Source organism: Protopterus annectens, chromosome 7.part0, assembly GCF_019279795.1.
Source record: "Protopterus annectens isolate FY-2018-M chromosome 7.part0, PAN1.0, whole genome shotgun sequence".
NCBI lineage: Eukaryota > Metazoa > Chordata > Ceratodontiformes > Protopteridae > Protopterus > Protopterus annectens.
The window spans coordinates 191,357,713-191,385,698 of record NC_056739.1 but is presented as its reverse complement, the minus strand read 5'-3'; the positions used below and the strand labels follow the sequence as shown (position 1 = coordinate 191,385,698).

The following is a 27,986-nucleotide window of genomic DNA, read 5'->3' as shown; positions in this document are numbered from 1 at the left end:
TGCTGCCTCCCCAACATCGCAGATGCTCAGGTGAAAGCCGCCCTCTCCAAAGCAAAAAACACAGCATCAATGGGACCAGACGGTGTCCCGGGTTGTGTCCTACATGAACTCCAAGAAGAACTAAACCCTCATGTACAGCTGCTGTACAGTCTCAGCCTTACTACAGGAGATGTACCCAAAGAATGGTGTACAGCAACAGTGGTCCCACTCCACAAAGGTGGTGCCTCTACGGACCCCGGAAACTATCACCCCATAAGCCTGACCAGCCTAGTCTGCAAAGCTATGGAGAGGATCATCATGCAATGCAAACAAAAACATTGGGGACCTACAGACACTAGATCCTACCCAATTCGGCTTTGTTAAGGGCAGATCCTGCCTCTTGAACCTGGTCGACTTCTTTGAAGCAGTCACCAAAGACCACAGATGAAGGGAAGGTATTCCACACAGCCTGCCTGGACCTCACAAAAACATTCGACACAATACCCCACTTGGGCATCATAGATAAGCTATCCAGCTTAAATATAAACCCCTATGTCACTAGATGGGTTGCAAACTGGCTCAAAGACAGAACCCACAGAGTCAGAATTACTGGAGCCATGTCAGACTCTAAACCAGTTACAAGTGGCGTCCCACAAGGCTCAGTCCTGGGACCTCTCTTGTTCAGTATATATTTTTCTTTTCTGAGGTACAGGCTAACACGGGAGGACTGTGGCTGACCAAGTTCGCAGATGACTGCAAACTGGGTGCCATAACTGACTCTCCAGCTGACACGAGCATCCTTCAAAAGGGTCTCACTGAGACAGATAACTGGTGCCAGAGCCATGGCCTAAAGCTAAACGCCAAAAAGTGTATAGTCATACCCTTTGGCAAAAACAAAGTGCCCACAAATTACCACATAAGTGGTAACCCATTAAGTGCGGAGGAAGTAATTAGGGACGTGGGGACCCAAGTCGATAGTAATCTCTCCTTCGACAACCACATTGCCAAAGTGGTTAGAAAGACCTACTATATAGCCCACCTTATCATGAAAGGATTCACATCTAGCTCAAGAGAGGTCATCGTGCCCCTTTATTCATCCCTCATCAGGCCCATAATAGAATACAATGCCCCATTTGGGATGTACCTTACCAGACACCTGCAGCAACTAGAAAGACCCCAAAAGTACCTCACAAAGAGGATCAAGGGACTCAAACAGATGCCATATGCTGCTCGGTTAAAGAAACTCCAGCTCTACTCAGTTGCATACCGCCTACTTAGAGGCAATCTATGCCTGACGTATAAAGCTATGTCCAACCCAGAATTAATGGACATGCTCCACCTCAGAAAATCCAAATCCCTTAGAGCTACACGCTCGAGGGACTTGAACTTCAGAACAGAAATAAATAGGACTTGCTGGAGGGACGGATTCATAACACAGAGGCTCCCTTCGCTTTGGAATAAAATCCCAGTACATGTTAGGCAGAGCCCCTCACTGATTCTCTTCAGGAGGAACCTTGACGACTGGATGGGAGATTGTAGGTTTACCCCGGGGATTACTTCTGTGTCACTACTAGACAGAGGCACAGAAACTAACCTTAAAAAGGGCAGAGTAAACTCAATTCAAAGGGTGGCGAAAGCCAAACACACTCTGGCTAGGCTTGTAAATGCCCTAGGGCAGATAGCCTAGTATGAACCTATGTTTGTTTGTGTCTTTCGGTGGTGGTGCTGCGGTAGCGTTGTCACCTCACAGTTAGACGTTGCCCGTTCGATTCTCAGTTAGAACGTCTTCTGTGTGGCGACATGCGTGAATGGGCGTTCCTTCGTTGAAGGTTGTGCGTTAGGCCCGGCAAGCCAGCATGTAAGACTCTACTGCCAATCATTAGCGGACCAGAGTTCCGCTGTGGCTACCCTCTTCCTTAATCAGACCTATAATCAAGTACAATGCCCCCTTTGGTATGTACCTCACTAGGCACTTGTGGCAGCTGGAGGGACCACAGAGGTTCCTGACCAGAAGAATTCAGGGTCTCCAACACCTATCCTACGACGATAGGCTTAAGTCCCTCCCACTTTACTCGGTCTCTTATAGACGGCTCAGAGAGGACTGCTGTCTGGCATTTAAAGCCATCTTAAACCCCACCCTACTGGAAATGCTGCATATCCGCAAATCAAACATCACACGTGTCATGTGCACTTGGGATCTAAACCTAGCCTGAGACATTAATAGGACCTGCTGGCAGGACAGATGTGTGTCCCAGAGACTCCCCCATTTGTGGAATAGACTCCCTCTCCATGTAAAACAGAGTACCTCTCTGTCCCTGTTCAAGCATAACCTGGATGAGTAATAGAAAAGATACCCCTGGGATCCCACCTATGTCCCTGCTTGACAGGGAGGATAGGTGCTGTCCTTGGAAAGGCCTCATGGCCAGTAGCCTAGTAACTTCCTATGATCCTGTGTTTCCATATGATAAAGCTAGGAAGGATAAACTAATAACACCAAAGATAAAATTCTTTGAAGAAAGAAAAAACAAAAGAACCCATAAAGCCTGTTAAATGTACTTGTTATATATTAAGTTCACCTCACAAAATGTGTGCAAAACCAAGATCATGGACGGAAGGATCCTATCCTGTAACTGTGGTCATATTTTCATATATATACTGTTGTGATGAATGGAAGAGTAACAACGAACCCTTTAGCTTCCAGAAAGTGGAGGACCATCTAAAACATATATACAGGAAAACTAAAACAAATCCTGTTCTGTCTTTAGACAGAACATCCAGTACATTTAGCTTTAAAGAAATCTGATGTATTTAGGTTTTTCTCTGACAGACGCGCATCCCCATTTTAACACTCTCATCCATCAAAGAATTTTTTTAACTAAATATGTGTATTATTCCTCCCGAAGGGAGGATTTCTGCAAGACTCAAGAACTTATTTGTACATTCCGCTTTTAGGCACTTGAAGAGGGATATAATCTTGGATTCCTTCCAGATGTATAGAACAACCACTTGTTTAATACCCCTACAAATAAGCATAGCTACAATAAAGTCTGCTGTTTGCCTCAGACTGAAGAAAGGATTATACATTTACAATAAGCCATTTTTTTAATTTTCTAAAAAGGTTGCATCCCATTACAGGCTTGTTGTACCTCATTCTATTAGTCAAGTCAATTCCATTTTATACATTATTTAAAAGGTTTTATGTTAAATGCATCTATTATGGAGAAAATACTTTTAAGTTTGCCTTGCAGTTCAAACAAAGAAGGCTCTGTACTTGATTGGAATATTCCCATTAGAATAGTAATACTTTTCCAGAAACATGGTGGATAGTTGTTTTGTTGGAGAGATGAATAGTAACTCCGTTTTGGTTGGCTTGTATCATTTGGCACTTTTCTTAGAGCTTTACATTTACTTCTAGGTACAGCACCCCTTATTGCAAACACGTTTTGTTATCCCAGAAAGCCTGCTGCTTGCTCTTTATGGATAATTAGGCTAATCTGCTTGGATGGAGGAATCTTGTACAATAAGTATATCAATAAGGCACTGCTGAGCATACATCTCAACCTCTTCGTGCAAGTAATACATAAAATAATTCTTATTGATATTCTTTGACTACCTTCCTCTAATTACTCAATTTTTACCTACACACCCTTTCCAGCCAACCCTCCTATACATTTTCACTTCTGTCGAACCCTCTCTCCCACATATCTCCCCTAACAACGCTGTTCTATCTTACAACTCTGTTTCCTTCCATCTACTTATTATTCAACTGTACCTTATAAGCTACTCCTAGCATGACTTTTACCCTTCTTATAGCAGTCAGCTAGCTCATTTATGAACATTATATACAAGCCTAAACCTAGAAGCCAATGTAAATAATGTACCTTGTAGTAGTTCTACATATTTGCTGTCACTTGCTCAGCCATCTTACTCGCTTTTGTTGAATAATTGACCTTTAGTCATGCCTGTAACTTGTACAATGCTGACTGCTCTACTTATTTGCTGTTAATGTTTAACATATCTTAATTTCGTTTCTCTTTTGGTTCAGCAGTTAAGACTACTTATTTCTGTAACATGCTCTTTGTCCTCTAATATTAACTAATTGTTAGTAATGTTTTTCATACGGTTTTTACTCCTGTCTCTTACCATAACCTTAATGCATTTTATGTGGAGATTTTCTCCCCAGGCCATGTGCCCTGTCAGATTGTCACAGTAATGCTAATAAATACTCAGCTTCTGTCTTATTTAAATGGGCTGGTCAAAGACCAGTTGCAGCCAAGTTTTATAAAGTAAAGTAGACATTCAGTATAAATGTTATCTTCTTCATTAGTCACACAGGCAGCTGATCGAATAGGTCATTTGTAAGCCTGTCTAGTGCTATTCACCTATAATTACCAATTACCATATACTATAATATAAAGTCATATCACATTCAGGTAATTAAAAGCCCAAAAGGCTGCGAAAAACTTCTATTCTGCTTTGCAATAGCTCAACAAGTAACTAGTACTCTTACAAAAATTGCTCAGTTCAACTGAACGTAAAATGTGGTGCATTTTATGAGATAATAACTACAAGGTAGCAGTGCAGCTGTTACACAGAGCTTTATCCCCACGTACATGCATTATTATATTGTTGTTCACTCACACCACTCCCTTTAACCTCCAGAATCCGGGACAGATTCAGGCTTAATCGGGGATGCTTTAAAGTACATAGGTACTATCTTGACAGCACAACGTGAATAAACTGGAAAAAGTCTAAAATTCTAATTGTTGCCATTATTAAGTATGATCCATGCCTTTTCTTTCCAAAGCGACATTTTAAAAGAGATGATGGTGAACACTGCAAATTTGAGCCAATAATCAAGGACATTGATTTAAAAATAAATATATACACACAATACAGCAGCACATAAATGGAGAAGGTGCGATCTGTCGGTTAGTTGAAGATTACGATGTGAGCTGATATTTTCTGCCCCACACTACGTTTATTCAGAGAACACACTCGTTTTCGCTATTGTAATGGGCACGTTTATGTTTTTCGTGTCCTAGTAAAAATTTCTTATACAAATTTTCAGATTATATTAATACTCATTAAAAACACAATAGCATTTAAATTAAAACGTTTTGTTATATACGCAAAACTCACTAAACTAAGTAAATTTTACAGACACCTAAACGCCACAATCAATAGCTTAAAAACATAACTACACCTCAATCTCCCCCACCCCCATCTTCCTCTTATCTATTAGAACATGTACAAACAGACCAATAGTCCCAGTCGGAGGCAGTTCATGTTTTCTATGTATCCAATCAGATGTTTAAACGTTAGTAATCAGGCAGCTTCTGTCCAACAGTAGCCGTGATTTGGGTGTCGAGAGGCGGGGATGAAAAAGTTCTATAAAATCATGTCTCACGGAAGCGTTCAGGGTAGCTGTGTTGGCGGAGACCCGTAGCACGTCTGTAGTCAACGTAGCCGGTGGAAACCATTTCATTTTTCCCCCCCACTATATTTGGATAGTATTTGTAATTATTTGTAACAGATAACATGGTAAGTGCAATAGTGATGTTAGGATTGTACGTTTATGTATTTGTAAGTGGGAAAACAAAACGCGCCAAAACTGAGTCGTGGGGTAATGTATTTGTTTTGAATGTCGTCTTACTGTATTTACTAAAACTGTTAATGTATTACATACAACTAGAAGTGGTTTCTGAAGGTTTTTAGTTGGCTTAAGGTTTATGGTGTTCCAGGGGTCGGGGTTGGTTTGCCCGCAAGCATGTGACGTGGATTGTGTGGCGAACGTGTACCTGGGCTTGTTATCGAGACTTTCAAACTTAAGTTTTAGCTTTGCTAAACCTGAAGTCCATGTACAGTTATGCTTTTCTCTGTAGGGAATTTTATTTTCTAGCTACGTGGGTGGTAGGAATGTTGAGGTGATGACGTTACCGTAATGGGCTCTGTTTTTTCATGTTCGTATGTTTTCACACACAAGTCGCTACTGTCACATTTACGCTAATTGATTAAGTATGGATGCTCATTCGCCACTTTAGGTAATCCAAGTTTACTCAAACCGTCAGTTTTTGATAGCATTTTTGTGCAGTGTAAAGTAACCACAAAATATTTAACATTTCTCGCTATGTTTGACACTAGTAGCGCCCTGTTTTAAATTAAGTAACTTGTAGTCGAGAAGTTAGGCGTGTTTTAGCCTTGTTAAAACGTTAACGAGCTGTGGGTGTGGCGCAATAGTGACGTCGTTGCATGCGCGTTTGAGCAAGGGTTTGTGGGGGGTGATTTTTCTCGGGTTCTGTAAGTATGAGTGTTTGAGGGACCTCTTGTAGAGGGTCAAGAGATATTATCGTAGGTCAGCGCGAAAAAAAGGTTTCAAAGGATTGCCTTGAGTTGTTAGTCTAGTGTAATACGGTACCACCGAAATACGCAGCAGCGAAACCGGCCCGTAGTCTAGCAAACCACGCCTACAATGCCCACCCACGACTGGTAATACATATTGTCTTGGTGATTTTTGTCATGTAAACTTATTAAAATACAAAATGGCGTGTTTTAGACTTTGCGCGCTCTGTCCTCATAATTTGCTAATTGGCGGCTTATAGGATTTTTGTGGGGTTTGCGTTAGTGTAGTACCTCGGGCGTGGAAACAGTCGATGACAATGCAGTTTTCCGGTTGTACTTGCCTCTTGGTAGAACAGCTTTCTTAAAGCTGTTTGAATCTTGCAAAAGGTGCAGAGAAACAGTAAGGGAAGTAGTACTTCAGTCTCTTGGAGCAAAAAAAAATCTAGATAAGACCCAAAATAATGGAGGACAGATGTGTATAATCTTAATTATTGTAAACTTAGTTGATATGATAGGTTTTGCGTCAGCATGACTCTTCTGAAGGATGAGGAGTCTTAAACTCAAACGTATGTCATCATGTAATGACTGCGGCGAAATTGAAGTATATTAACCCACCAGATGCGCAGTAGCATGCCCCGCCCAAACCCCTGTGACAATTTACTGCACCGCCCACCGTTTGAAAGATGCCACCAAAACACAAGGTGGTTTAGACCTATATTTCGCCATTAATAAGTTTTAAATATTTTTCGTGCTTTATCATTACTTATTACTATATTTTAAAATCAGTGCTATTAGCACACAATTAAAGAATGTAAAATGTACATTTGCTGAAGTGAAAAGTAAATGATTCTTATTGTCATTACTAAGAGTAAGTCATCACATTTTTCCATGTCACCAGTTTTAGCATGGATTGAGGCAGAGAGCTAAAATCTTGAGTCAAAAATCCAGACGTCCTTTAAATAGGGAGAGTTGACAGAAATGCATACCACTCAAGTGTAGCTCATTACAAGTAACGTTCCTTATTTTCAATCTTTAAAAAAAAAAAAACTGTTCGACATTGCAAGTATGTTGTCACACATTCCTCAAGAAATTTTAGACAAAAGCATTAAATCAATAATTCATCAGCCTCTTACTGCCAATGAAGTAACACCTTTGTAGCTGTGCCGTGAGCTGCCTGACAAGTTATTAAAAGCTCCATATCTTCCCCCCCCCCCCCCCCAGTTCCACATTTTAGAGATGCCAGGTTCAGTGTTGTACCTTCCACTGGGTTTTAAATTCATAGCAAAGATGCAGATAGAGGAGCGCTTCCTCCTGACTGGATAATGAATATGTTGTCTTTCGGCTTTTCCCAGTTATGGGTTGTCACAGTGGAACTCCAGTCTGCTAATGATTGGCAGTAGATTTTCACGAATGCAGAGGTGCCAGCTCTACGTTCAACCTTCAACTAAGCATGCCCAATTTACGCATATCTTTGAATGCCCACCCAACCGCTGGGAGGACATGCAGACTCCACACAGAAGGCACTCCAGCCGAGAATCTAACGGGAGAACCCCTTGCTGTGAGGCAACAAAGCTACCGCTGCACCACCGCGGATGTATCCCTGGGTAATGAATATACTGTTTTCAAACAGATGAGTGTTTTAATAAGTGACACGGATCTTTGTACAGGTTTAGTTCAGTTATTAAAAAATTAAACCCCTTTGCAGTGGTGTAATATATGAAATGAGTATTACTTTGAGGAGCAACTCTATTTTAAGAGCTGTCCACCACAATCTCAATTTAGTTTTGAATGTGTTTTCTTTCATAACAGTATTTGGTTGTCAAGATGCTTGTGGAACATTTGAATGGAAAGGCCATCCGTGTCATTGTGCTTATTAAATGCTCCCCGCACTCCATGTCATTCATGGCAGGCACGCCCATTCCTGCCTAAACTCTGGTGGGTTAATACACTTCAATTTCGCCATGACTGCAATCCTCAGCTATTTTCCAGAAAGGAACAGATTCTAGGAGGAACACACCAAAAAGAGGCAAAAATCTGGACATTCTGCAAAAACCTGTACAGTTGGGTACGAAAGCAATGGTAATTCAACCCTAGTAAGTTAAATCATTAAAATAAAGCATTCTACTCTTTTTATTGTGTTTGGATACAAGCACTTGAATCTGAAGTAAAAAAAAAAAGCATACTAAAACTGAATGCAGGCACTGGTGTGCAGCTTAACTAAATCAACACAGGCATGGATTGTAAGAATTAAACTTGGAAACGGTAGTTTCAGTACCAGAGTGACTTGGACAGTGCACATGTATAAGCCACCTCAGTAGTTTGACAGTTGGGCAGATGTTAAGAACACTGCACTGTAATGTACATTGCACATGTGCAGTAATGTGTACTAAATGTGTCCTGATGCAAGTATGTTGCCCATTAACATCTACTAATTATATATTCCACCCTATTGTTTCTAAGGGGATAGTGCCTTTGTTAATCCAGTTCTATTTTAGGCTTAAATATTGTCGAATTTTCTAAGTTGTGCTCTGTCTTGTTTGTAACTCTTCATTTGATTTCTGCTGCATTTAGATTTTTTAATATAGTGCGCATTTATTCACAGGTAGTCTGAAATTGGTTCAGAATACTATGTGTTGAGTTAACGGGAGTCTTGTTAAATTTGCACATCACTGGCTTCACATGTGACACTATGTAAAATTATGGTTAGTGACCATTAAGCATGGAATCTTTTCATTTTCTGAAGCATTGTAAGAGAAAATGACAAAATAATGGTTTACAGGGGAATAATTGGAAATTAAGAAAATTGGGTGGCAGTAAATTGTTTCTTGGGTTCTCTGTATGTAGGTAATGGAATGTGGAAAAACTGGGGTGTTGCTATACATTTCAATATTTGCTTAGGCAATGATATGGGGCTGTATGTAACCACGTGTGCAAAGCCTCTTTTGAAGGGCTTCTCTGGTCTGAAGTAGCCCTTACGGCACTAGAGATCACCTGTTCTTTCACACCAGCAGCACCAGGGTTTGTAGGCCATGACTTGCATGTATCAAGGCCCCGCCTGGTTCTAATGGACTGATACATCAGGAAGGGCTTACAACTCTACCTGTCATTTGGCATATATTTTCCTGGCCAGAGTCTGCTCCACTGGAACAGTTCCATGGTTGTACCAGGCACATATCCAACCTGTACCAGAGGCTTGTCCCAGGAGAGTTCTCACATGGTCCTTTAGATGGTAGGTGGGGTGTGCATACAGGCTAGATAAGAATGCCTTCATTGGGTACTACACATGTAGGGAGACTACATATGTTTGTGTTTTAGATGATGCTGTGTACATCCTTGATAACCCACATCTGCAACGCCAAAACGTGCAGAAAATTGCTTGTTACACAGCACATGCTTAAGGTAGTGGAACAAAGTTTTTCTGTTGCCTGGATATGTTTGTTGGGGAGAATATAAAACAGTCCAGAAGTCTGCATTGCATGTAACATTGGAACATTAGGTTAGCATCTTGGTGTGATCCTTCACGCTCCTATTGGAAGGTGGGGTGGTGAGTCAGATGAACACAATGCAGCATTAGCAAGGAGTGTGGTCCACAGTTATGGGCTGTCCTGCAGGCTAGTATATGGATTGCCCACACTGGACAGCATACCAACATTGTAGGGGGTGGGCAAGGTGAATGGGGTCACAGGTGACACCCTGAGATGGTGAGGTCAGGGATTATATTCTCTACTGCTGAGGTCACGTTGCTATAACATGTTTGTCCGCTGTATTGGCTTGTCGGAGCTTGGTATGATCTGTGGCAGAGATGAGGGTCTTAGTGTTAATCTTGGGTGGATACGGAGTGCCTAATGGAATTCTATGAACTGGCAGTCTTCAATGAGCAGGTTTGACAAGCTCTGTGCTCAGAGGTGACCGCTACCTTCTTGTCTAAGTATGACTAGACAGTGCAAGCTTTGACCACAGGCAGCAGTGAGGTCCACTCTCCAGTCTGAAATCTAAGTTTTACTCCCATCTTGGTCAAAGCCACTGGGGATGCACAAGCCAGTGCATTTTTGTGCCAGTCCCAAGCCCAGATAAATGGGGAGGGTTGCGTCAGGAAGGGCATCCGGCTTAAAACCTCTGCCTGCGACTTATGCAGAGAACATTTCATATTTCCGTACCGGATCGGTCGAAGCCCGGGTTAACGACTGCCACCAGTGCTGTTAGCCAACAGGGTGCTGGGGGAAATTGGGCTACTGTTGGCCAAAGGAGAAGAGGCATGCCTGAAGGCAGGAAGAGAGGAAGGTTAGGAGTGTAGTAGTGAGGGTAGGAACTTTGAATGTTGGCAGTATGGCTGGTATAGGGAGAGAGCTAGCTGATATGATGGAGAGAAGGAAGGTTGATGTATTGTGCGTGCAGGACACCAGATGGAAGAGAAGTAAGGCCAGGTGTATAGGAGGCGGGTTCAACTTGTTCTATCATGGTGTGGATGGCAGGAGAAATGGGGTAGGGGTTATCCTAAGGGAACAATGCGCCAAGAGTGTTTTGGAGGTGAAGTCTGAGTAATGTTTATAAAGCTTGAAATTGATGGTGTAATGATGAATGTTGGTGCATATGCTCCACAAGTTGGGTGTGCGATGGATGAGAGAAACATTTTGGAGTGAGTTGGATGAAGTGGCGGTGAGTGTACCCAAAGGTGAGAGACTAGTGATTGGATCTGACTTCAATGGGCATGTTGGTGAAATGAATAGAGGGGATGAGGAAGTGATGGGGTAGGTATGGTGTTAAGGAGAGGAATGCAGAAGGTCAGATTGTGCAAAAAGGATGGACATGGCTGTGGTGAATACATGTTTTAAGAGGGAGGAGCATAGGGTGATGACAAGAGTGGTAGCACAGATGGGTTATATCCTATGTAGGAGGGCCAGTCTGAAGGAAATTGGAGACTAGACTGGAAGCAGCATAGAATGGTGGTCTGTAGGATGATAGTGATCAAGGAGTGTGAAAGCAGTGCCAAGGATTAAATGGTGAAAGTTAAAGGGTGATTGTGAGGTGGAGTTCAGGGAAGAGTTGACAGTCACTGGGAGGCAGAGGAGTTACCGAATAGCTAGGTAATTACAGCAGAGCTAGTAAGGGATATTGCTAGAAAGGTGTTTGGTGTGACATCTGGACAGAGGAAGGAGAACAAGGAAACCTGGTGGAATGAGGAAGTACAGGAGAGTACAGAGGAAGAGGCTGGCGAAGAATTGGGATTGTCAGAGATGAAGAAAATAATAGATTAGTATAAGGAGATGAGGTGCATGGCAGAGAGGTGGCAAAGGATAAGGCATATGGAGAGTTGTATGAGATTGGATACTAAAGAGGGAGAAAAGGACCTGTACCGATTAGCTAGACAGAGGTTCAGAGCTGGGAAAGATGTGAATCAGGTAAAGGTGATAAAGAATAGTGAGGAAAACGTACTCACAAGTGAGGAGAGTGTGAGTAGATGGAAATAGTACTTTGAAGGGCTGATGAATGAAGAGAATGAGTGAAAGGTTGGATGATGTGGGGATAGTGAATCAGAAAATGAAACTGATTAGCAAAGAAGTATGGACAGCTATGAAGAGGATGGAAAATGGAAAGGCTGTTGGCCCAGATGACATACCAGTGGAAGCATGGAGGTGCTTAGGAGAAATGGCAGTGGAATTTTTAACCAGATTGTTTAATGAAATTTTGGAATGTCAGAGGATGCCTGCGGAGTGGAGAGTGTTTTGGTACCTATCTTTAAGAATAAGGATGATGTGCAGAGCTGCAGTAACTACAGAGGGATACAATTGATCAGTCACAGCTTGAAGGTATGGAAATGAGTAGTGGAAGCTAGGTTAAGAAGGGAGGTTATGATTAGTGATCAGCAGTATGGTTTCATGCCAGGAAAGAGCAGTACAGATGCAATGTTTGCTCTGAGAGTATTGTTTGAGAAATGGAGGTCAGAAGGAGTTGCATTGTGTCTTTGTGGACTTGGAGAAAGCATATGACGGTGCCTAGAGAGGAGTTGTGGTATTGTATGGTGAAGTCGGGAGTGGCAGAGAATTATGCAAGAGTGGTACAGGATATGTACGAGGGTAGTGTGACATTGGTGAGGACTGTGGTGGGAGTGACAGATGCGTTTAAGGTGGAGGTGGGATTACATCAAGGATCAGCTCTGAGCCCTTATTTGCACTGGGGATGGACAGGTTGACAGATGAGATCAGGCAGGAGGCCATGTGGACTGTTTGCAGATGACATTGTGATATGTAGTGAGTAGGGACCAGGTTGAGGAGACCCTGGAGAGGTGGAGATATGCTTTAGAGGAATGAAGGTCAGCAGGGCTAAAACAGAATATATGTGTAAATGTGAGGGAGGGTAGAGGAATGGTGAGGGTGCAGGGAGTAGAGTTGGTAAAGGTGGATGAGTTTAAGTACTTGGTGTCAACAGTTGAGTAATGAGTGTGGAAGAGAAGTGAAGAGTACAGGCAGCGTGGAATGGGTGAAGTGTCAGGAGTGATTTGTGACAGACGGCTACCAGTAAGAGTGAAAGGGAAGGTCTATAAGAGGGTAGTGAGACCAGCTATGTTATATGGATTGGAGACAGTGGCATTGACAAAGACAGGCATCAGAGCTGGATGTGGTAGAGTTAAAGATGTTAAGATTTGCACTGGGTGTGACTAGTATGGACAGGATTAGGAATCATATTAGAGGGTCAGCTCAGGTTGGACAGTTTGGAGACAAAGCAAGAGAGGCGAGATTGCGTTGGTTTGGACATGCTGAGTCCTGGGTATATTGGGAAAAGGATGCCAAGGATGAGCTGCCAGGTAAGAGGAAAAGAGGAAGGCCTAAGGTAAGGTTTATGGATGTGGTGAGAGGACATGCCGACGGTTGGTGTGAGAGCATGATGCAGAGGACAGGAAGAAATGGAAACAGATGATCCGGTGTGGCGACCCCTAATGGGAGCAGCTGAAAGAAGATCTTGATCCTGGTACAAAAATGGGAGGCAAACCAGAGGGGGGGCATGACTGCAAAGTGTCTCGTGGATGAAGGCTTGCCACCAGGTGGCTTGGCAGTCATGCCTTTTTACCCCATGACTGCACTTGGCATGGCTTTCTGGAATCCACATGGTAGTTTCCACAATTCTGTAGCAGCCAAATTGTGTGGATCAACATCTGGTTGCTTTGTGTCAGGGATGGTCCTGGAGTCATGGTGTCACCTAACCCTCCCAAGTGTCCTCTATAGTAAGTATACACAGACTGAGGTGTGCATTTTGGGTGCTGTGTGCATTGTCAGTTTTGGAGACTGACTCTGGTAGGATGTTCCTGGTGAGGCTGTATGTTCTTTTTGGATTGGTGGATGTGGGTGATGCCCCTCTGTAGTGTTAGTGCTACATTGTCCTCAGATTTTCCATTTTATGCTGCTGATGTCCTTGGCTGCCAAGCTGTCATCAGCCCTAAGGTCCGCTGGATTTTCAACCAGCTGAACTTGAAAAACAGGAATACACATTGTAGCATTGACTGCCCACATACACACCTGTAACCCCCCTTCCAATGTCTAATGCTACATGTTATAGCATGTATTGACAGGTGTATGCTGTGGTGCAAGTTGTTGCAGCTGCAGAACAGAGGTCTGGAAAATTGGCAGGCAGGTCTTTGTCAGCCCTTCCTTTCGTATGCATTGGAGTGTTAGTGCTTGACTTAACTAACCAGGTGAGTTCCCAGCTGATATAGGTATTCAGCTTTTGGGTGACCACACTGGTATGTAAAAACATGCCAAGTGGATGTGTGATACTGTGATCCCCGTAATATGAGATTTCAGCCTACCCCCACCACTTTAACTTATTAGTGCTGTACACATGCAGATCCCCACTTCAGTACTGGACACTCTCACCCCGAGCATCTGTTTGCCTGCATTTGGCGCTTTGTACGAGCTCTCATCACCAACCCAGTTACATATTGTAGCAATGTTTTAATATGTTACTGTGGCGTCCACGTATCTGACATTGTCATAGATGGTGTAGTGTTATGCTAGTGTTCTGTTCTCCCATTTACATGCACATCGTCTGCCCTCCATTCACAAAAGGGTTTGTTTTGACAGTACTTGACAGGCTTATCTTAGTTTCCTTAACTCTGCAAAGTTGCCATAAAAAATCTCTGAAATCTTTTGTTGGATTGTAGAAAACTGTTTTGTGATTTTATGCCATGCATAAAAAGACCAGTTGGTACAGTTATGCTAATGCGGCTAGTTAGTGCTGCTGCTTGAGTCGTAGCAGATTGCTCTGTCCAGTTATACTGGTGGTAACTGCAGGTCATCCTAATCGCAAAAGCAGTGTGTTCAGGCATATGGTTTGTGTTGGCGCATAGTCAACAGTTCAGTGATCTCACTGTGGTGCGCTGCTGTGGTACATAGCTATGTGACTGTCATGTTTGTGTATATAGTGCCATCGTTCTGGTGCTCCAAGTGGCTTTGCCCATTTCAGGCAGTATGTAAAATGCAGAACTTCAGTATGGTGTCAGGGAGAGAGCAAGAGTTTCTTGCTGTGTGTGAGGAGGCTTGTATGCCTGCTAAAGCAATATGATAGGCCCTTGTGGAGTTGTGCCCAAATGGCTACATTTTACACTAATTTAGCCACATTAGTGTTCTTTATAATGCTGCTCAAGCTGTCGGTTTGCTTTGCTTCTGTCATTAACACTAACTTGTTGGTCTCCCTCTGCTATTCGGGAACCAAATGTCACTTCACACTGACTCTAATTGGCCATGAATCACAGCCCCTAACCTGTTTTTTATCTGGAGTGACTACATTCCTTTAACTCATTCCCCTCCAGTATAGCTCTTTTGGGTGTGTCCATTAAACTCCCAGTGGGTGTGGCTTGAGCCTTTAAAAGGAAGCTAGCCGTTTCCAGTTCTAACAAATACTAGAGGTCAAATATCAGTACAGTTTGCTATCATGTATGCTTAAAGATAAAATGTTTTGATACTTGTTATGCAGTGTGGTTTTGGAATTAATACAAATATGAACAAGCCGTATTTCCTATAGAGGCGCACACAGTAGGAGGTAACTGAAAAAATGCCAGGAGGCAGACGTGGTTGTAATGAGCCAAGGTGCCATGCAGGTGGACTTGCTGCATGGCTGATGCATGCTCTCATCTGGGTGTTTTGCTGTATTTTTCCCCCCTCCCTGTGCACTAAGAAACTAGGGTTTCATCTCAGTCATTTGTTGGGGGACTGGGTTGTAATGTCGAAGTAATAGATTTTCTGTCTGTACACTTGTTTTGGCAATTGTCTGCTGTTGGCATAGTGCACAGCTGAGGGAAGTGTATTAATGCTGCTGTGCTCAGACTGAATTGCATAGTATACTGTGAATGGTACTTTTGATTTATGAAATTAGAATAAAGTAATTTCTATCTTTTATTACAGCGTGAGTGTATCTCTATACATGTTGGGCAAGCTGGTGTGCAAATTGGCAATGCCTGTTGGGAGCTGTACTGTCTGGAACATGGCATCCAGCCAGATGGAAGGATGCCAAGTGACAAAACCATCGGTGGTGGGGATGACTCCTTTAATACATTCTTCAGCGAGACAGGAGCAGGGAAGCATGTACCCCGTGCTGTATTTGTTGATCTGGAACCTTCTGTCATAGGTAAGCCCATTCAAAAGTCTGGTAACTGTTTTTTGCATAGTTCTGCTGTTTAGTTGGCTTGGTTACTTCTAAAATTCTTTTGAATAGAATGTGCAAGGGTCAGGCACTTTTGGCTCTCTATACCATAGCTGCAAAGTGGGTATGGTTGTGGTTAAATTTATTATCTGGATATTCTACAGTCTTGGGGCTTTGGAAACGGGATTCTGAAATACAGAAAGGATCAAAAGCCACATAAATACAAGTGATTATTGCAGGGCCACATAAATACAAGTGATTATTGCAGGTGATGACACTACACACCAGATCCCTTTAGAAAGGGGACTGATTATCCCATCCATTGCTCTCCCAAGCTTGCAAGTATTTTAAAAGCAGTGGTAGCTTCTTTACCAGTTCAAGTTTGCAGAATATTTGATGTCTTTGAGTCAGTGTACTTTCCATGTAGAAGACCTGTTTAGTGTCTGTTCCTTGTGCAGAACAGAGTCCAAATTCTTATGGAAAGCTGTATTCGTGATCAATTCTAGAAAGCTTTTACTTTTTTTTGCCCTGCATTAAAGGGCAGAATGACACACTACATTAATTGCAATATGGGGGGGGTACCTTTAACAGCTTTTGATTCCATGATACAAGATTAGCTGGTCTTGTTTTAATTGGTAATTGTTTAATTTCTTAACCATTTTATGCATTTGGGGTACCTGACATACAAGGGTTGCTATTTGGAGTTTGGGAAGTGAGCATTAGTATTGTAGCTTACTGTGCTGTTGCTGTATAGCTATTTGGGGATGTGCAAATGAAGGCAGCAAAAGGTTGCAGAAGAGGTGGAGAGCTGCAGGTTAGCAGTAGAATGTAAATGTAGAAAAAGATGGGGCTACAGTTCAGTTTACATGTTGACCACTCTGTCCATTTGAATGGCCAACATGCTTAGTCTTCACGGTTTTAATTTTCATTCTAATTGGGGTCAACTGGATTTTGTTTTTGTAACAATTTTTATTGCATAGCAAATTGTCAGCACTGTTTTAGAGCCTGAAACTGTTGTGCATTCAGTGTAGCAATGCTTTTAACTTGCAAGTTGTGCAGCACAACTTCTGGTTATGAAGCTTTTAGGGTAGAAGGAATGAGTCAGCCAGCCCTTAAATGTGGAGTAGTAATCGGGAAGGCCTTATTTTCTGCTTGGAGTCTTAGGCTGGATATTGATTCAATAAAGATTTTGCTGTACAGCACAATCTTGGTGGTTTCTCCTAATGTAATGGCATCCAGCCATAGCTTAAGGATTACTTTGCGGATAGAGCTGCATCTGGTGTACTGCGTTACAGTTCTGGATACCATATAAATGAATGGGAATTGGGCTGCAAAATGTATGCAGCATATTCACTAAATATAGGGATAGAGAGGTCTGCACCTTCAAACAGGTCTGTACTTGGTATCTTGAACTTTGGATTTCATTGTTGTCTTTGGCTTGGTAAAGGTCTAGTCAAGTTCCCAAACTCCTGTAAGATAACTTGGTGGGAGATTATTCTGACTCTGCAGATATCAGAGTGGCCTTGAGTGCTTTTTTTCCATGCCTGTAGAGGTTGTAGTCACTAGTGTAGTTCAAGGGTGTGCCTAGTGTTAGAATATGTAGTGGTCACATTAATTGGTTAAGCCCATTCAATAAGTCTCTGTTTAGGGGTGATCCTTAACACTCCCATGACTTGTCCAGTGTTGCACAGTAGGCAAATGGAGGCATGAGGAGATTTAGCCCCAAGCTACAGGAAGTAACTCATTCTATTTTTAGACTTGCATTCTCTCTGCCAAGCTTTTCTGACATACAAGTGAACTTTGTTTTGCAGCCTGTTGCTCCCAAGTTAGGATTATAGGTGGCTAGTAAGCTGTGTTTACATCCTGTGTGAAACTGCTACTGTTGCCCTTTTGGATTACCAGTGCAGTACCTTGTTGAATTCACCTGATCTGGGCACGCCACATGGAAGTTTGCTTACTTGGGAAATACCTTTTCTACCCTGTGCAGGTGATGGGTTGGCATTGCTAGAAGACTTTAGTGTGTTGACTGGAGATTCCATTGTGCATCCCATTGTTGCAACATCTTGTCTCAATTGGGGAGGAAAGAATCATGGATAAGAGCAAGGTTTTAGTTCTGTGGTTTCTGGCATCCTTGCCACTTGCATGCCTAAAGTGACACTGCTACACAAGGTTTTCAGCACCAGCTCTCTCGGAAATGAATGAGGCTAGGAAGGCTGTGGTTGTAGTAGTACAAATTAGAGCTGCTCTGGAGTGCTAGCCAACCCGTCGCGCTGGTATCTTTAGTATCGGGTGCCTCCTTCCATGGTCAGCTTGCATGTTATTTTTGCCTTGACCTTTGAGCATGAGGTTATGGTTTGGGATTAGCTTTTCAGGTAGTCAGTATCTTTCTGCTCTAATATTGTGGTTTTCTCTGACAGACTGTCCGTTTATCTTTAACTCTGCATCAGTAAGATTTTTGTCACATGGAAAACTTTTCTGGTAGTTTATTACCTTTACGTGACCATAAAGTTGCAATTCCTTGAAGGGAATCTAGGCTTTTCATAGGATCTAGAGTCCCAGGCTAAAAACTTAAATAGTTCCTCAGTCCTTTTGCCACTTAAGACTAGTTTGCCCCCTCTCTCTAGGAAGGCCTGGCAGATGCCATACAAGCTTGGTTTGATGACAATCCATTTCAGCTAAAACTTTGCATTGACTTCTATAGTAGTGTTTGCTTCCATTGATAGCTTCAGGTTCTCCTGTTGCTGACCTCTGCATGGTGACCACTTGTTTTTGGTGCCTACATTTCACAGATGAGTCTGTACTAACCTGTATATTGGTCTGTAGGCTGTGTTTCAGTTTCTTATACTGGATTCATTGTTTAAAGTTAAACCTAATTAACTTGACTGAGGGTCCCAGATGTATGTTTGCTATTTTGTATTGTTTGGAAGCCTTTTCCCTGCTGGGTAATTACTCTGCTGTATCCCATACTTGAATGGCCTTTCTAGTGTTTACTGAGTCACTTAAAGGCTTTGTGATGTAGATGTGCATGTGTAGTTCATAAGCGGTAAGTGTACTTGCTAGTGGCTGGGAGCTGAAGTGGAGGGCATGGGAACTAGGTGCACTTGAATAGCCTTCATATAGTTGGCAGTACATGTGAGATGGGAATACTGAATTGAGGGTGAATCAGTTAACCTAGAAGGGGGAGGGTTTCTTTGTAGTTTCAGCTGTACAGTAAAACTTTTTTTTCTTCTGTAGCAGTTAACATTGTAATTGTTGGGGACCTACAGCAATTTTCTTGGTATCTGGGTGAATGTTGCTGGTAGCAAGCAGTGTTTTTTGGTTTTGCATAACTTTGGTGCCTTTAAGCAATGCTTCACTTGCATGTGGATGTGTTTTAGTCAAGTAAAGTGATTTCTCCATAGCGCACTGACTTTTGTTTCATTGTAGATGAGGTGCGGACAGGGGCATACAGACAACTCTTCCACCCTGAGCAGCTGATTACAGGAAAGGAAGATGCAGCAAACAATTATGCTCGTGGCCACTACACTGTTGGGAAGGAAATTATTGATCTGATATTGGAAAGAGTCCGTAAGCTAGTAAGTATTAGCTTAGTGCAAAAATTTACTACCCACAGCATTTGTTCAGTAAAAGTCTCTGAAGTTTAACCAGGAACATGGAGCCAGTTTAGTGTTTGGTTATGGGAAGAAATAATCTTGAATTTGTAAGCTGGGCAGGAGCTTTGGGGCGCCATTTTTGATGTACTTTTCTCAAGGTAGTTCCCACATTTGACTAGTTTCATTGCATTATTTTGGTATTGTGGAATTTTTGCTTCAGTACATTCTTTCTGATGTGAAGTTTGTCCAAGATGCTTTCTTTGTGGTAATAGCCGGTGCTTTCAGTTTTATATGCATGTAGCTGAACTGTCCTATGTATGTCACTTTACTGTTACATATGGATATTTAAGTTGTGACATATGGTACAATTTATCTGGGGTATAAAAAATTGAACTTTACATTGTACTGTATTGGTACACCTTATGCCCAGATAGTGGCCAAGTAGTTTCCACTCAATCCAGTTATCAAAATTGTTGCATGTCCTGTGATGGACCAGTGTGTACATGGCTAGGAAAGTTCCTTTGCCTTGTTTCTCTCTGCCATGATGAGATATAGCTCCCTTTGGAGCAGGGGATATTCAAAAATGAATGTCATGTTACCAGCTGGTGATATTTACTGTAGAATTGTCTAGTATTTCAGCAGTAGCACAAAACTGCTGTTTTTAGTGTCTCTAGATATGTGACTTCAGACCAGCTAGAGTAAACAGCTGACATTTGAGACACTGTAGGCAAAATAGTTTGACTTTACTAATATGTGCCCTGCCATGGAATGTGAAAACTCCCTTGTGGGGAGAGGAAACCAGTTCAAATGGATTTCTCATACTGTGAATCATGAGACTGGCCAGTTTTGCTGACAGTTAGCCAGACCCACCTCTCACTAGTGGGAGATCGTTGGTTAATGCGGACCACCCATGCAGTTTTCAGGCTTTATTTTGACCATAAACCCCCTTCTCTTGACTGTGCAGACTGTTGCATTATGGCAGTACCTCCCCCTGTAGAAGGTACTGCCATAATGCAACAGTCCCATGCACATTCCATGCCCATTTTCTCATGCACAAATGCCATGAAGGTTTCCACAGATGTGGCTTAGTATGGACTTTTCTGATTGCTATTTGCAAGGCACCTTCCCACTTGAGGGAGTTCTTGGTGCAGCTAGTTGGATGCATTGCCCATAAACGGTTCCATTGTCCCCCTGCATGGGTCATCCAGTGTCCAAGCTGGGTTGCAGGGTTTAATCTCTTTAAATCATAAGAATACACATTCTTTGATAGAAAACATGTAGTTATGCTTTCTATTTTTCATGCAGTGTACATGTTAATTTTCACTTCCATGCCTTACAGAAGTAGCAACAGTTCAAAAGAAATTGATCTTGTGCCAATTATTTTATCTGAATTGTGCACTTCAAGTTTTTGAGGTCCTGCAAAAAGACTGCTGTGGTTCCTAATTAGATTGTGGTTTTGGCTGATCTTAGTAATCATCACTTGCAATATTGCTCAAGACTTCTACCAAAAAGATCTGGCTCAACTTCAGTGCTTTTCCATCTCTATGCCTGTAATCTAAGAATTGTCTTCTACAATTTTTTGGCCACTTCTGCAGTGTTCTGTACCTGATATGAACTGTATTAATAGGTGGTTGCAATAGGTGAATCTTGGCCAGGGAGTCCCATTTAGGTTAGGCCTAGATAGTTACTTCTGAAACATACCTTTGGTGGAGCACAAGTTTAGAAACTGAACCAAGGGAGCTGGAGTAACTCTGGCAAGGTATAGAAGATGGCATTAATTTTCACCATACATCTTTAAATGGGTTTGGCAGTTGATCATGTATCATGCCAATATACTGTTGAGGTTGTCAGCAAGTAGTAAGGGCCTTCACCTTTTGTGTAGGGTCACCAGGGAGATGTGGTACTTGGCACAGGAGTCCAGCATGGCTCTCAGGATATCCTACTTCCTCTTGGGAAAATGTTCATACAAAACAGATGTATCCACTCTCAGATTAGTGGATGTGGCCCACGGTTTGGGTTTGCCGAAGCTTGGCAAAAGGTGTTTTTAAACGTAGCAGTTTTATTTAGCTCCCTTCTAGCTAAATACCGGTGGTTTTCCTCCTCTAGTATGTTAATGGCAGAGCCTCTTCTGCCACTTCAATTTTAAATTTTCTGGCCCACAAGGGGGCTTCTCCATCCTAGCTGGAAGAGACCCAACGTTATTTTGAATAGTCTTTGGGTACATTTCCATACTGTGGTCATTCTATTTTAAGGGATACTAGGAAACAAAGTACAAGGAAGTCTTAAGACAACCTGTGTCCATGATTCTTATATGCAGAGTCTTGTTAGAATTGGTGCCTCAGTGAGGGTGGCTGTCTGCAGTTTTAACATGCATACCTTTAGATCCCCTTTTTCTTACCGGTAAAGAAGCTCCTTAAGGGGTTAAATTTTCCTCCTTGGGACCTTCAGCTGAATCCAGAAATTAACTTCCATTTGAGCTGACTTTTGCTTCTATCTGCAGAAGTTTGAAGGTGACCTGCTGTCATCCAGGAGTTGGGTGTATTCCCAGCCTGATGGGCCAAGTGTAATAAAAAGCTATGGAAGTTGGGGTTGGCTGTGATGAGCCTTAAGTAGCAGAAGCTTGAAATGTTATCAGTACTTGGAACTGTGAATGTAGGCTAGAATTAGCAATTGTGGTAAGCTCCTAGCACAGCTATTTTCTGAGAAATTATGCAGTTTTCTATTTGCATTTTAGTAAAGTCTACCAGGCACACCAGCCTTCCACCCCTGTTAATATTCATTCTGTCTTATTCTGTCTGCAGTGTTAGATTGTTGCACCTTTAACTATATATATATATATATATATATTTTTTTTCAGACTGACCAGTGTACTGGGTTGCAAGGATTTCTCATCTTCCATAGTTTTGGCGGTGGTACTGGCTCTGGTTTCACATCCCTCCTTATGGAACGTCTTTCTGTGGACTATGGAAAGAAGTCAAAGTTGGAATTTGCAATCTATCCCGCACCCCAGGTCTCTACAGCTGTTGTAGAGCCATACAATTCCATCCTGACCACTCACACCACATTGGAACATTCTGACTGTGCATTTATGGTTGACAATGAAGCCATCTATGATATCTGCTGCAGAAATCTGGACATTGAGCGTCCGACTTACACTAATCTTAATCGGTTGATCGGTCAGATAGTGTCTTCTATTACAGCTTCATTACGATTTGATGGTGCGTTAAATGTTGATCTGACAGAGTTTCAGACTAATCTGGTGCCTTACCCCCGCATCCATTTTCCTCTCGTGACTTACTCTCCCATCATTTCTGCAGAGAAGGCCTACCACGAGCAGTTATCTGTGTCTGAAATCACAAATGCTTGCTTTGAACCAGCCAATCAGATGGTGAAATGTGATCCCCGTCATGGAAAGTACATGGCCTGCTGCATGCTATATCGTGGAGATGTAGTTCCCAAAGATGTAAATGCTGCTATTGCTGCCATTAAAACCAAACGCACAATCCAGTTTGTAGACTGGTGTCCTACTGGTTTTAAGGTAAGTTTAGTTGCATCTCAAAGTAATAAACTAAAGACATTAGGAGACCTGGTAACAAGTGGCTAGTGTATGTTTAGTGTTTAAACATGCAGGGCACCTGTTTTGCCTTAGTATACATGTTTCCCCGCCTGCATGTGCAGCCCTCCCCCCCCCCCGCCTGCATGTGCAGCCCTTCCCCGCCTGCATGTGCAGCCCTTCCCCGCCTGCATGTGCAGCCCTTCCCTGCCTGCATGTGCAGCCCTTCCCCGTCTGCATGTGCAGCCCTTCCCCCCGTCTGCATGTGCAGCCCTTCCCCGTCTGCATGTGCAGCCCTTCCCCGTCTGCATGTGCAGCCCTTCCCCGTCTGCATGTGCAGCCCTTCCCCGTCTGCATGTGCAGCCCTTCCTCCTGTCTGCATGTGCAGCCCTTCCCCTGTCTGCATGTGCAGCCCTTCAGCTATGTATTGCCAGGAACTAAGCTGGCTATTGTATTGTAACATGCTGTAGTTTTACTTTGTGAACTGCAAATTGCTTACTGGGTTTGTTACTGTAAGCACTCTGCCTTGGGTCTTTGCTGGTTACAGCAGGTCACTCCAAAAGTCACTTAATATTGGGTAATGGAATAGAGATAATGTGAGGCATGGCCACTGCCTAATTGTATCCGGATGCAAAGGTAATTGTAAGGACAGCTGAAATTGGGGGGGGGGATGGGGGGAGTGCCCTTCTTGATTCCAGAGGCAGATGCCTTGTTTGTTTTACAATAGTTTATTAAGCGCACTGCCAGTTTATCAATTGCACTTCCCCTTTTCAAAAAGTGAAGTTAGGTGTTCAGGATCATACTGAAATGAGCTCCATTCAGCTTGAAAAGAGAATTAAAATGCTGCAGGCTGAATAAAGATGAGAATTTTAGTTTTGTGCAATCATACTAACATTTTAAGGTATAGATAACTTAACCTGAATAGAAAACAGCACCTCATGATCCTGGTGCGATCTCCATTGTATAAGCATGTTCTGTGGGATGGTTGTGCATCTGCCCTTATTGGAACATTACCTTTCTCTCTGCACCAGTAAAGGTAGGAAAGCTTTATTAAATTATGCAGTGACTAATTATAGCTTAACAGTTTAGTGGTTCCTAAGGGTGTTTGGCTTATTGACTTAGTATTAACTTTGAAACAAACGTCTAGAAAAATGTTTTCAGGAGACTTCTAGCAAATGCTTTATGGTAGTTCTATTGTAATACCCATTTTTTATTCTAGGTTGGTATCAACTATCAGCCACCAACTGTGGTTCCAGGTGGTGACCTGGCCAAAGTCCAGCGTGCTGTATGTATGTTGAGTAACACCACTGCCATTGCTGAAGCTTGGGCCCGTTTAGATCACAAGTTTGACCTTATGTATGCCAAGCGTGCCTTTGTCCACTGGTATGTGGGAGAGGGCATGGAGGAGGGAGAGTTTTCAGAGGCGCGTGAAGACCTGGCTGCCCTAGAAAAAGACTATGAAGAAGTGGGTACAGACTCTGTGGAGGAAGAGGAAGACGAGGAATACTGAGCCATTTCCATGGAAGTGCTTAAACCAAAAGCCTTTGACAGTACTGTGCTTGGGTAAATGGGGAGAATGTGGTTTCTTAATGTAAATGTCATTCTTTTGCAATAAAGTTTTTCCATGGGAATCTTTTCTACCAGTTGGCTTTTAACATGTTGCAATTCTTTGATACTGGAGGTCTGTTAAGTTGGTAAGCATTCCTGAAGATAAGTTAAAATGTGGAAAATCCTGTCTGGTAGTAGTTGCCAGTTTTTACTGCCTAGGTTTCATCAGAAACAATGGAAAGGGTTGGTGTAAAAGTAAACATGGGTAGTGCTCCAGATTCCCTCACATGAGGATGCAGTTTTGAGAGCCAGGAATTTGGAGCAATTGACAAATGAAATGCAAATAGCTGACTGCCTTTAGAATTTCCTAGATCCTGTAGTGGTGGAATAACTTGTCTAAACAAGTTCAGATTTTTGCTTCACAACCAACTGTGCTCCTATTGTCAGTTTCCTGATGACCACATTTGAATGGACAGTTGTACTAAGGTGACCTGTACAGAACAATCATAAGTTTGTTTTGCAGGTGTGCTACACTCTGCCACCTCCAAAAACTCAATGCTGTCTCAGAAGCGCATGGTTTCACAAAAGTGAAGTTTCCCTTTTTCCCAGAGATTGTGCAAGTTGGCTAGTCTGTTTAGAGACTGGGTTTATACAGCCCTTTGGAAAACCATTCGTAAACTTAACTTTTCTTTTGCTAACCAAATGGGTGATAGGACATGCAGGTTGTAGGAATTGTGGGATGAGGAATGCTGTTTAATCGCTCTAAAGGTTTGGTTCGGGTAATTGGCTGTCCCAGTCTCACCGCTGCACTTAAGCAGAAGTTGGACATTCTTTGTCAGCACCCATTCTTTTCTCTGGTGTCTAAAACAGTTTAAACAAAATTGGGGTGGATCTACTTTCTGGTGCATTGAGGAAGGGATCCTGGAAAGGTAAATGTGTAAAAGGTGAATGGATTGTAGTGAAAGTTGTGAAGAAAACATTGATTTCAGTAGCTGACTTTTCTTGCCCGGTACTACTGTTCGCAATGAGATTGAGGATGGTTAAATTGCTTTCATGTGGTAAATCAAATTTATTACCTTTTAATGGGGCCTGTTCTGCTAATGAGATGCTAGTATTATGTGAAGTGCACAAGTGTACCTTCCCAAGGATGTTGTGCCTACTTTTGCAGGCATCTTGTCTGTTTCATAAGCAGCTGCACTTAACCAGGCATAAATGTAGTCTGCACTGCCTTTGAGTTTTGCTTCCCTCCAGTCTAAAAATTTCTTCACAGTATCTGAAGCTAGCAGTTGTAATTCAGTATCTAAAATTATTTCAGCAATATAATTTTTGTATTTCAGGAGTCGATACTTGCATATTGCGACCAGATTTTGAGCTTTGTGTAATTGCTGATCTTATTGTGAAGGCGACTTTATAGTGACCTATAAAGGGGTCAGTGAACTACCAATCACTATGGGTCTCGTGGGTGCTGAAAGAGCAATGGGAATAACTGCCAAATTCCTCTTCCTGGGTAGTGTCCTTTATCGGCATAACAGAATGCTAAGGGAAATGCCCAGGAAAGAAATGGGTTTCTGTTAATTTGAAAGCTTAGGTTGTCTAATGCCTAATCGACACCGAAGCGTCAACTTTAAAATCGCGACCGGCCACATATGCAAATTCTTTCCTCAGGAAAGAATTCGCTTGGCCGTTATCAGGGATTTGCCCTTTCCCCAATGTAGAGTGATCTCTGAGTAGGTATATTTAGGGGGTGAAGGCCCCCCCCACTGTTTGGGTTCAGAAGTTTTTCACGACAGCCTAGCAAATTCTTTCCTGAGGAAAGAGTGGCCGTTCACGATTTTAAGGTTTCAACGCTTGGGTGTTGGTCGACAACTTAAGTTGTCGAATGTGTAATGAAGACTCGAAGAAATCTGCAGCAGTTATATAAACGAGCACACATTCTTCCACACAAATGTAATTCAGTGCTTATTTTCACTGAGTAGTAATTTCATCCAAATGATTCCCAGCAAAATAGAAATCATTGAAAGGCATGCAAACACATGGTGTTGTCTGTCTTCAGGCAAGTGTTAGTGCCTCACAGCTCTTAAGTAGGCAAGCCCAACTTGCCCAAAATGGCAACAGCTCAAATTAACCTTTGTGCTTTGACAGCTAGGGAAGTTGGGTGTGATGGGGAGTACAAATTCAGGCTTCAACAGACTGCAGTTTAGCCATTCTAAAAAAGCAGCAGTAAAATGCACTTTGAAAGTAATTTTTTTACAGCCAAGCACTGAATTATGGGATACCTAGAGGCAGACTAAATCAGAATTACTTCAACATGCCAGACCCCATGTGGTCAAACTAAATCAGAATTACTTCAACATGCCAGACCCCATGTGGTCAAACTCTGAAATTACATAGTCTCAGAGTGGTGTTAAAATGTAGGAAACACCAAACCATTATGAAATGTGGGTGCAATTCTCCTTTAAGTAGTTTTGCTATAACTTTTAAAATGACTTGAGTTCAAAATCTGGTTGCAATAATATGCAAGTACCCAGGAATCATATCGGCTAGGACTTGGTCCAGCTTCTAGCTTGTAATAGTGCAATTGGAATTGGGACTGCTTTGGACTTCAGGCCAAGTGGTTAGACATTTTCCCTGTCCTATAATTCACTGTGCCAGCTCTCCCTTTCCGTGTCTTTCCTGCCACTCAAAAGCTAAACATTTTTCCATTACAGCCTTTGACTGTTGGGTATTTTTAAGGTTTTACAGATAGTCAAATTTGTCTTGATTTCTAGGAAAATCTGACTTGAGTGAACTTTGCTCACCTTTCTCAAGTTTTCTGGATGCAAATGTTTCCACTTAGAGAAGTTCTGTTCTTTGCAAGGCTTTCCTTTTCCATTTTCCTGTCAAGGAACATGCAGTGTAGACAGATGTTGCCTTGTACTTTGTGGTTTGGCTTTTTGCTTTTCAGTCCCTAGATTGCTAGAGTTGAACAACCCCCCCCCCCCCCAAAGGGCTAGACCTATATTGTACCCTTGTCTTCAGGGCCCTAGATGCTTTGTCAACTTTTACTCCACCCCTTCCCCAGGGCTGCTGCTCCATGTATTTCCATGGGGTGAAAGCTCTAGGTGTTTATGGTTTAAGCACTACTTCATTCCTCTGCTATTGTTGGGCATGAGTGGTTCTGAATAGAGGTAACAATTGGCCTGACACCCCAACCATAGGGAAGAATTTCACAAAATTGGCAGAGTCCAGGAGCTTTGTCACATTGGTTCCATGCATTTCCCTTTGGTTTTGTCTTGGCCCTCAACGTGTTCAAATGTTTACTGCAGCAATACCATAGGCTGCAAGGTATTCTGGGTCTT

General features: G+C 42.4%; 1 protein-coding gene across 1 annotated transcript; it reads left to right on the top strand.

The window, feature by feature from the left end:
- The first annotated feature begins 5,383 nt into the window (after positions 1-5,383).
- Positions 5,384-24,743, top strand: LOC122806344 (tubulin alpha-1A chain-like). The gene is made up of 5 exons (XM_044076676.1): positions 5,384-5,523; positions 15,717-15,939; positions 19,381-19,529; positions 22,405-23,085; positions 24,320-24,743. The coding sequence occupies exons 1-5, from the start codon at positions 5,521-5,523 to the stop codon at positions 24,608-24,610; spliced, it is 1,347 nt and encodes a 448-aa protein (XP_043932611.1). The 5' UTR covers positions 5,384-5,520; the 3' UTR covers positions 24,611-24,743.
- The last annotated feature ends 3,243 nt before the right edge of the window (positions 24,744-27,986 follow it).

What these genes read in the sequence shown, in the direction of transcription:
- LOC122806344 (XM_044076676.1), top strand. An exon ending in TGGAAAGAGTCCGTAAGCTA is followed by an intron (nt 19,530 to 22,404) that starts GTAAGTATTAGC and finishes ATTTTTTTTCAG; the next exon opens with ACTGACCAGTGTACTGGGTT. An exon ending in GGTGTCCTACTGGTTTTAAG is followed by an intron (nt 23,086 to 24,319) that starts GTAAGTTTAGTT and finishes TTTTTATTCTAG; the next exon opens with GTTGGTATCAACTATCAGCC.